The sequence below is a fragment of the Helianthus annuus genome, chromosome 7 (genome assembly GCF_002127325.2).
Source record: "Helianthus annuus cultivar XRQ/B chromosome 7, HanXRQr2.0-SUNRISE, whole genome shotgun sequence".
Lineage (NCBI taxonomy): Eukaryota > Viridiplantae > Streptophyta > Magnoliopsida > Asterales > Asteraceae > Helianthus > Helianthus annuus.
The window spans coordinates 64,593,423-64,603,837 of record NC_035439.2 but is presented as its reverse complement, the minus strand read 5'-3'; the positions used below and the strand labels follow the sequence as shown (position 1 = coordinate 64,603,837).

Genomic DNA, 10,415 nt, shown 5'->3' with positions numbered 1-10,415 from the left:
CTGGTATGTTTTTCATCAATAACCATTATGTTTCGTACTTTTTGATACCGAAGCTGACTTGAGTTTTGTCTCGAAAAACTTTGAACCATTTCTGTGTTCACCTACAAGTAAGCTAATAAGAACTACTCGATAGAACTAGCAAATGGTAAACTGATAGAAACTAGCGAAGTCGTTCGCAACTGTAGTATTCAGTTAGATGATCATAAGTTTAGTACCGATTTACTACTAGTGGAGTTGGGAAGCTTCGATGTAGTTATGGGGATGGATTGGTTGTCCAAGAACAAAGCGAGATTGTTTGCTCGGAGAAGCAAGTGCAGATACCTCGTCCTGGTGGTGGCGAAGTGATAGTTGTCTTTGGAGATCGTTCGAGTCGTGTATCGAGTGTCGTTAGTGTTATGAAGATGTTGCGAAAATTTTATCCTGTGTTCTTAGTCAACGTGATGGATACAAAGGCCGAATGTAGGAAGATTGAGGAGATTCCTATTGTTCGTGACTATCCAGAAGTTTTTCCTGAAGACTTACCTGGATTACCCCCTACGAGACAGATCGAATTCCGAATCGATCTGGTACCTGGTGCTGCACTAATTGCAAAATCTTCCTATAGATTGGCACCGTTTGAAATGAAAGAAATGTCGAACCAGCTTCAAGAGCTACTAGACGAGGGTTTCATTCGACCGAGTTTTTCACCATGGGGTACACCTGTCTTGTTTGTGAAGAAGAAGTATGGATCCTTTAGGATGTGTATAGATTACAGGGAGCTCAACAAGTTGACTATCAAGAATCGGTATCCTTTACCGAGGATTGATGATTTGTTTGACCAGCTTCAGGGATCCAACATTTACTCGAAGATAGATCTGCGTTCAGGAAATCACCAGCTGAAGGTTCCTGACGAAGATATATCGAAGACAGCCTTTCAAACACGATATGGCCATTATGAGTTCCTAGTCATGCCATTTGGTCTAACTAATGCGCCAGCTGTGTTCATGGATCTCATGAACAGGGTATGCAAACCCTACTTGGATAAATTCGTGATAGTATTCATCGACGATATACTTATTTATTTGCGAACCAAAGAAGATCATGAGCATCATTTGAGGTTGATTTTGGAATTGTTGAAAGAAGAGAAACTGTATGCCAAGTTCTCTAAATGTGAGTTTTGGATTCGAGAAGTTCATTTTCTCGGACATGTCATAAATGAGAAGGGTATACATGTAGATCCATCTAAGATCGAAGCGATAAAGAATTGGGAAGCGCCAAAGACTCCATCGGAGGTGCGACAATTCTTAGGGCTTGTTGGGTACTACCAGAGGTTCATTGAGAACTTCTCCAGAATAGCGCAACCGTTGACACTATTAACCCAGAAGGAGAGGAAGTTTGACTGGACGGAAAGGCAAGAAGAAGCTTTTCAGTCATTGAAGGAAAAGCTCAGCAGTGCACCTATTCTTTCCCTTCCTGAGGGGAGTAATGATTTCATTGTTTACTGTGATGCTTCACCTTTGGGCCTTGGATGCGTTTTAATGCAAAGAGACAAAGTGATAGCCTATGCATCCAGACAGTTGAAAGTGCACGAGAAGAATTACACAACACATGATTTGGAACTTGGAGCTGTTTTGTTTGCTTTGAAGATCTGGAGACACTACTTGTATGGCACGAAGTGTACGATATACACGGACCATAAGAGCCTCCAGCACATCCTCGATCAAAAGGAGCTCAATATGCGACAACGATGTTGGGTAGAGTTACTCAACGATTATGAGTGTGATATCCTTTATCACCCAGGGAAAGCAAACGTTGTTGTAGATGCGCTCAGCAGGAAGGAACGGGAAAAGCCTCTACGTGCGCGCGCTTTGGGTTTAACCATACAGACGAGCTTGGCCGATCGAATTCGTGATGCACAGCGAGAAGCTTTGAAGGATGAAGGGTTGAGAAGAGAAGGTTTGAAGGGCTTAGAATGTAAATTGATACCAAAAGCGGATGAAGTAATGTACTTCATGAACCGAGTCTGGGTTCCGCTTAAAGGTAACCTCCGTGAATTGGTTATGAATGAAGCTCATAAATCCAAGTATTCCATTCACCCAGGTTCTACCAAGATGTATCAGGACAATAAGGTGAAGAGAGACATTGCGGCCTATGTGAGTAAATGTCTGACGTGCTCTAAGGTTAAAGCTGAGCATCAGAAGCCGTTTGGGCTTCTGCAGCAACCAGAGATTCCTAAGTGGAAGTGGGAACATCTTACGATGGACTTTATCACCAAGTTACCCCGTACGTTGCGTGGACACAATATGATCTAGGTAATTGTGGATCGATTGACAAAGTCTGCTCATTTCCTGGCACTTAAGGAAACAGAAAATACGGAGAAGATATCGCAGTTGTACCTTAACGAGATTGTAGCCCATCATGGAGTACCAGTGTCAATCATTTCAGATAGGGATGGACGATTTGACTCCAGGTTTTGGCGATCTCTCCAGAAATCGCTATGTTCTCGTTTGGATATGAATACTGCATATCATCCTAGAACGGATGGTCAGAGCGAGAGGACCATTCATACGTTAGAGGATATGCTAAGAGCGTGTGCGATTGATTTCGGTGGAAGTTGGGATACTCATTTGCCTTTGGCAGAGTTTTCTTGCAGCAATAGTTACCACGCTAGCATAAAAGCCGCTCCATTTGAAGCCCTGTATGGAAGGAAGTGTCGATCACCGCTCTGTTGGGCTGAAGTTGGCGAGAAGCATTTGACCAAACCCGAGCTTATTCAAGAGACCACGGAGAAAGTCGTGCAGATCAAGAATAGGTTGAAGGCTGCCGCGGATCGACAGAAGAGTTATGCGGATAACCGAAGGAAACCGCTGGAGTTTCAAGTTGGTGATAGAGTTATGTTGAAGGTATCGCCTTGGAAGGGCATTGTGAGGTTTGGGAAAGGGGGAAAGTTGAGCCCGTGTTATATAGGTCCTTTCGAAATCGCATCTCGAGTTGGACCAGTCGCGTATAGGCTCAAGTTGCCACAGGAGCTGAGTGGAGTACATGATGTATTCCATGTCTCCAACCTGAAAAAGTGTCTGTCCGATGAGGCACTAATTATACCCCCTAGAGAAGTCCGAGTGGACGATAAACTGAGGTTTATCGAAGAACCAGTAGAGGTTCTGGATCGGAAAACCCAGAAACTCATGAGGAGTAGGATTGAGTTGATCAAAGTCCGCTGGAATTCTAAGCGTGGACCCGAGTTAACCTGGGAGCGACAGGACCAAATGCAATAGAAATATCCTCATCTCTTCCCACCGAGTGCGAAAACGAAATCTGTAAAGTAGAATTTCGGGGACGAAATTCCCTAAACAGGGGGAGACTATGACACCCGACCTCTCAGGTCGTACCGTACAATAGTAATCTGTGTAGTGAACATGTAAAATGGCTGTTTGTGACTGATTGTGATGTTAATATATGATACTTGATGTGTTGGTAAATTTAAATGTACATAAAAATTGTGTTGGCAATGATAAAACTAACGCTTATCGCGTAACGATTAAAATGCGAAACGAACGTCGGTGACCACCCGATCAGTGTTAAAATCCTAAAAATAGTCTGTTATGATTAGAAAAATAATTTTACTCATATCCATGAGGAAAAATAAATTAAAACGCTAAGAAACTCTATTTTTCGAGTTTTTGAGCGCGTACCGCGCGATACTGCGCGAATTAAACAAAATACCGTCAACGCAGCCAGTCAAGGCAACTGGTAATTATTTCAGTAATAATTTTAAGTGATTATTTTTATATAATGATAAAAATAATTTAAAACACACTAAAACGGGATTAAAACGCTAGATAAAATACCCGGTAATCAGTAAAATACCAGTTTTAATCCTAAATCTATATATATATATATGTGTATTTATACATATTTTATGAGAGAGGGAGTAAATGTGGCGGCACTATGGCAGCCCACATTCTCTTGATTCATGCAATAAGGACACTTGTCATGGCCTAGAGAATGGCGGTGATGATTATGTTCCATAAACCTTCCATACAGCTTCATATCCCAAGACACAAATTCAAAAACTTCTCTCTCTCTCCTCTTGAACACTATTGGCCGAACACCCTCTTCACACACCAACATATCATTTTCAAGTTCAAATCATGAAGAATCAAGGCCTTTACATGGTGATTGCAAGCTCATAAGAAGGTTTGGAGGTGATTTCAAGTAGCTTCAAGCAAGAACAAGACCCTAAATCACCATCTTTATCAAAAACCCACTAAAAATCTTAAAGGTATAAAATATTATCTTTAAACATTGTTCTTGATTCATAATGACAAAGAAGATAGTGAAAGTTTCTCTTGATTCTTGAATCTAAACACTAACTTGAAACTAACAAACAAATGAGTTTTGAACAAAATAAAAATGGGTGTGTGCACGTATGTGCATATGGCCGATTGTGTGTGTTTGTATGTGTACAAGTTGTATTTTGAGTTTTGATAAAAAGTTCTTGATTTGTTTGATTTCTTGAAAAATATGATGATTGAAGGAATTTTTGGTTGTCATGCAAGAAGGTTCTAAAGTGATTAGAGATTTGAAAGTGATATATTGAAAAGTAAATTTTTGGAAGTATGTGTGTGTATATGTAATCCGTATATATGTATGTATATATGTATTCATGCATGTAAAAGTTGTTGTATAATCTTAAATGTGAAAGATCTAAGTATGAATGAACATGAATTATTTGAAGGATGAAAGTGTTATGTGTAATATTTGAAAGAGTATGATGTTAGTGAAGTTTTGATGCATTTAAGATCATGTCAGATGATGATGTTATGATATGGGTATACTAGATGCATATACTTAGACATGCATGATGATATGTGATCTTAAAAAGGTGATTTGAGTATGATTTAGTAAAAATCAGTTATGAGCAGATTATAGACACTAAAATGAAGTTATTTTAAAGAGTTTGTGTTAGTGCACTACGTCTATTGACTTCGTCTTGTATCATGTAATGTAATAGGATAGGATAGAATATCTAATGCACGAGGTTCGAGATACGAAAAGTGGTGGTTAAGCAAGTAGGTCCGCTTATATAGACATTGTCCATATGAGCGAACCACAATGCAACTAGGTCCGCTCAAATGGTAGACCATATAAGCGAACCTGCATTTAACTCATAGGTCCGCTCATGTGGTGTCTCTATGAGCGAACCAGAACCACTATATATAGGTGCACATGTTAGTTCATTTGGTACGGATCTGAAAGTGTAACGAAGTGCTGCCAAATTGCTTCCAGGTTGTAAACATTGTCAAGAATCAATATAAGAAGCATTATATTTAGTTTGAGCGTCTGATTCACTGATTCCGCCTTTGAATTAGATAAACGACTCTTCTGATCGACTCATTCAGGGTCAACGACGATCCAACAAGTGGTATCAGAGCTCAGGAGGAAGAGTTTAGCTCAAATTGGATCCGTTTTCTGTATTCTACACCTTCTTTTTCGATTTGAACAAGTTTCCACGGTTAAAATTGGACAAATATTTCACAGAATGTGTATTAGTGGATAATAACAAACCCTTGAAACTTTCTGACTAAAATTCGAGCTAAATATGGACAAAATGACCTTCGAATATAGGTCCGCTTTTTGATTAATACACAGGTTCGCTCCAGTGAACATAAGTTGTTGTAGTTTCGCTCGAAAATACCTAGATCCGCTCGAAAATCATAAGGTTCGCTCATTAGATTCGCTCGAAACTGCTTAGGTCTGCTTATTCGAACTGTGTAGATCCGCTCATTCAGACAAGTTGAGATTCGCTCGAACAGAAACTTACCAGGTCCGCTCATTCAGACATTACCTGGTACGCTTATTTGTCATGAAAGGCCCGCTTATCCATACCTTGATAGATTCGCTTATTTGGTTCAACCGGAGATCCGCTTATCTGTCTAATCAAGTTCGCTTATTCGGTCAAGTTGTTAGTTCGCTTATTCGGTCATTTTGGTTGGTCCGCTCATTTGTTCAAAGGAGTCTCGCTTATTTGTCCAATCTGGTTTCGCTCATACATTCAATCTGATTTCGTCCAAGTGTCAAGATCATTTCACGAAAATCGAGTGTCAGTGTATTTCAAATTACTTGATATTGTTTAAACTGATTAAGTTTGTTTGTTTGCTTCCAGGTCATTGAATTTCAGGTGATTCAAGATGTCAAACAATGGTGAAGAATTCTACAACACATTCTATAACGCGTTCACTTCCGAATCGTCAGATAGAAGATCTGAGTTGAAAGAATATTCGAGAGAAATTTCTGAGAATTTGAAGTTCGAAAACATGTATGGAAGTCAACAGAAGCCACCAAAGTTGATGAAAGTCGAAGACTATAATTGGTGGAAAAACAGGTTTGAAGGTTGGGTAAAAGCTTTCGCTCCTGAAAGCTGGTTAAAATTAGTGAGTGAATATAAAGCACCAGTGAAAGAAGGAGGACAGTTAATAGATGAGAAAGATTTTACTGAAAAAGATATAAAAGAGGTTGTGACTGAATATAGAATGATAACGTTGATCAAACAGTCAGTGAGAGAGGATATTATCTTGTTACTTGAACAAGAAAAAACTTCAAAGAGATTGTGGGAAGCATTAGAGAAAAAGTGTGTTGGTAGTAATGAAATTGTTAAAAACAAAAAGAAATTGTTGCGTAAAGAGTTTGATGTGTTCAATTGCATGAAAAATGAATCTGTTTGTAAGATGATTGAGAGATTTGGACATCTGAAAATGGAGCTAGCCAGATATGAAATCTCATATCCTGAAGAAGAGATGGTGAATAAATTGTTTGATGCATTGCCCAATGATCAAGAGTGGCAATATTTTGCTCTTATGCTAAAAAATACAATCAAGCCAGATGATTTAAAAGTGGATTTGCTGATTGAAAGGCATGAAAGCCATGTGTTGGAGATAAAAAGATCCAAAGTCAACAGTCCAGCTTATCAGCAGAATGTGGAACTTTACTACAGAGGAAATGCACCACAGGCTGGATCTCCAAAAACAGCGTTTTCTGCAGAAAGTTCAAATTCAGTGAACAATGAAAGTCTTCACAGTGGATCTTCTTCAAACACTTCAGACCAATCTGCTTCAAAGAATCTATTCCAGTGTAACATCGCAGTTGATTTGAAGAATGGGCAGAACTTCAGCGAAGAATCGGCGAAACAACAGATGGTTTTCTTGGCATCCGTACTTGAATCGTATGAAAGCCTCGTTGCAGGGAAGATTGGCAATACCAATTTGATGAAAGAAGATTATGATCAATTAGACCCCGAGGAGAGGGAACTAATGGATATAAGATGGTGCATGGCCAATGCGGTTCGTCAAGCACAGCGGTTCATGGAGATCACGGGGAGAAAGTCAATTGGGGGACCATCTACCAAACTGGGATTTGATAAATCCAAAGTGACATGCTTCAAATGCAAACAAAAAGGTCACTTCAAGCGCGAGTGCAGAAATGTGTATGCTGCTGATGATTCTGAGAACCCGTTCAACGAAGATTATCACAAAAAAGCGATTTACCATCAGAACAAGTCTGAGCCACCAAGATTGAAACAGCAGGAAGAAAAATCAAGGGCTCTTGCAGTTATATATGATGATGAAGGTTATGATTGGAGCAAAGAGGTTCTACCAGAAAAAGATGCAGTTGGATATGCATTTGTTGCAAATGATGATCATGATGCCTGGTGGCGAAGAGACAGTGCGAGATGGGAGATTAGAAAATTGAATGAACCATTTCCAGAAGCACAAAGAGCCAAGAGATGGAATGAAGAGTTGGAGTGTTACACGGATCCACAGGGTAATCCAGTAGTCGATCCGTCAAAAGTGGATTTTGATGCTGTAACCAATTTATTTCCAAGTGAGGGAACTTTCAACACAAGAAGGGTTTCTGATAAAGGTTATCTGCCAAATTTGATGAACAAGTTAATGGAGGTTTTTGAAGCAAGTCTACCGAAGGTAGTAGAGATGAGAAAGGGAAAAGAAGAAGAATTGAAGAAGTTGATTGAAGAAGTGAAGGCTGATGCGAAGACTGCTGCTGAAAAAGCACAGAAATCTGAAGAGAAAGAAAATGCTGAAGAGAAAGAAGGAAAAGAGGAGAATGCAGTGGAAGATCAGAAAGCTGAGAAAGAAGATTTGGTGCTGAAAGAAAATGAGGTAAATAAATCTTCTAACTTATTAAATGTTGAGATTGTTGATAAAAATGAAAACAAGTGCAGGAATTGCATAGAAGTGTGCAAAGCCTGTACAGAAAAAGATGAAATTATAAAAATAAAAGATAATGAAATGAATAAACTTGAAGATGTTTTAAAAATGAAATGTAAAGAAAGAATTGAAACAGAAGAAAGTGTAAAATTAAAAGTTGAGAAATTAACACAGAAATGTCATGATTTTGAAGAAGAAAATAAGATTTTGAAAGAAAAATGTGCCGCAAAATGTGTTGATTGTGTTGAGAAAGAATCTAAATTTCTTGAGTTACAAAAACAATATGATTCTTTAAAATGGTCGAGTCAGAGAGTACAAGAAGCTTATGATACTTTCAAGAGCCAAGTCAAAAGTTTTGATCAAAGACTGTCTGAAACTTTAACAACAAAAGAAATGTATGAAAGAAAGTTTAAAGAAAAGCAAATTGAATTGAACAAATGTGTTGATGAAATTGCTAATCTTAAACAAGTCTTGGCTGAAAAAGAAAAGATTGTTACAAAACTTCAAAGTTATCATAACTCTTCGTACATTCTCGAACGCATTTTCAACATCACACCAGATGACAAATATACTGAAAATTGCAAAAAGGGTATTGGTTCAGAATTTCATCAGGTACCACCACCATTGAGAAACAATTATACTTTTTATGATGAGGAAAAGGTGGAAAAGGGTTTGAACATAGCTGACCAATTACCTGAAAGTATCGATGTGACTTACACCAAATCTGATGATGCTAATGATTCAGAGGTGGTAAGTAAGGTGGTTGATAGTGTTTTGAAAGATGAGTCTACAAAAGGTAAGTCTGAATCACAGGATGAAGATGAAGGAAATCTTTATGATGGATATCTAAAAGATACAAAATCCGAGAAGAATTTGAATGATGATTCAAAAGGATTGGTTTATACCATGATTGGATCAGACAATCTATTCTTAGATGTTGTTTTCCCGATTCAGAATGTGATTTCAGAGAAAATTGACAAAGTTTTCAAGATGGTTGAAATTGAGAAATCTGAAATGTCGAAGTTTGCTGGTAAAGGTTACAAAGGTTCTTATAACAAACCTGGTTCTAAGAAGAAAAACATGAAGGCTGGTTTGGGTTATAAGAAGAAACAAAATCAAAACAGAAATGAAATGAAATGCCAAATTTTCAGACAAAAATGAGTTTTGTTCAAGGAAAAAGCTTCACAGAAGAAGAAAAACTCAAAATTGGACAACAGTCTAATGCAGAGTTTGAGGCTATGAAAAAGAAACAACATCAGGCCAAGGATGTTTCAAAGAAAGTGTGTTTTAAATGTGATCAAATTGGACATGTTGCACGAAAGTGTCCAAATCCAAAGCCTGTTGATGTTAAAGAACAAAAATCTGAGAGTGGGAAACCAAGGTCAACCAGATTTGATTCGAGACAAACTTGGAGTTATACTACAAACAAGTTTGCCTCAAATCAAAACTGGAAATCAAACCCGAACAGGTTCAATTCTAGACAGACCTGGAATTCTCACACACCCAGATTGAGAACAACACAGAGTTGGAGAACATCTGTCGATATGACAAAACCTCAAGAGTTTTGGAAACCTAAAAATGTTGTTCAAAATCAAAAGGTTCAGAAAGGAACAAATTTTTACAAAAGAGGTACTCCGGGAGGTCAAGTGTGGAGTGTTAAGAAACATATCAATTCGATAAAAGAAGAAAAAGTTGAGGTTAAAATTGATGATGTTTTGGAGAAAAATGACAGGAATTATCTAGTTTTACATGGAAGAATTCATGTTCAATTACCTGAGTCTAAACAGGCTTGGGTTGCTTTGTTCAAATGATCAAATTGTTGATTGTGCAGGTGCCTAATGGTACTGAAGATTGTGAGATTGTTAGTTGGAGCAGCCTGGCACAGGAAGAGGTTGAAGAACCCTGGTTTTGTGTCAAACAGGGAGTTTATTTGTTGATTTGTGTACTGTGTGTATTGTTTGTTGTTAAGTTTGTTTGAATAAGTGTTGATGGACTATGCCGAAACCCTCACGGCTGAACAAACATGATTACTGTCACAGATTGAAAAACGGTTTTCTAACTGTCAAAATCAATGAGTTGTAAATCATGGGGGTACTTGATAGTAGATTATCTGCAAATCAGAGCACTTTAAGTAGAAAATGGATGGCGAGACAAAGCTATCAGTATCGGTTGTCAAATTTTTAATGATTTTGCATTTTAGGGGGAGAAAAA

General features: G+C 38.3%; 1 protein-coding gene across 1 annotated transcript; it reads left to right on the top strand.

The window, feature by feature from the left end:
• The first annotated feature begins 6,734 nt into the window (after window positions 1-6,734).
• Window positions 6,735-10,182, top strand: LOC110866751. The gene is made up of 4 exons (XM_022115894.1): window positions 6,735-7,023; window positions 7,624-7,774; window positions 7,862-8,156; window positions 10,036-10,182. Exons 1-4 carry the CDS (start codon window positions 6,735-6,737, stop codon window positions 10,180-10,182), a joined length of 882 nt encoding a protein of 293 aa, XP_021971586.1.
• The last annotated feature ends 233 nt before the right edge of the window (window positions 10,183-10,415 follow it).

Bases quoted from the DNA above. Each gene is read 5' to 3' on its own strand.
- LOC110866751 (XM_022115894.1), top strand. From the start codon at position 6,735: ATGGAGCTAGCCAGATATGAAATCTCATATCCTGAAGAAGAGATGGTG. The intron at 7,024-7,623 runs GTTCAAATTCAG...ATTGGAGCAAAG, and splicing joins AACAGCGTTTTCTGCAGAAA to AGGTTCTACCAGAAAAAGAT. The intron at 7,775-7,861 runs GTTGGAGTGTTA...TTTATTTCCAAG, and splicing joins GCCAAGAGATGGAATGAAGA to TGAGGGAACTTTCAACACAA.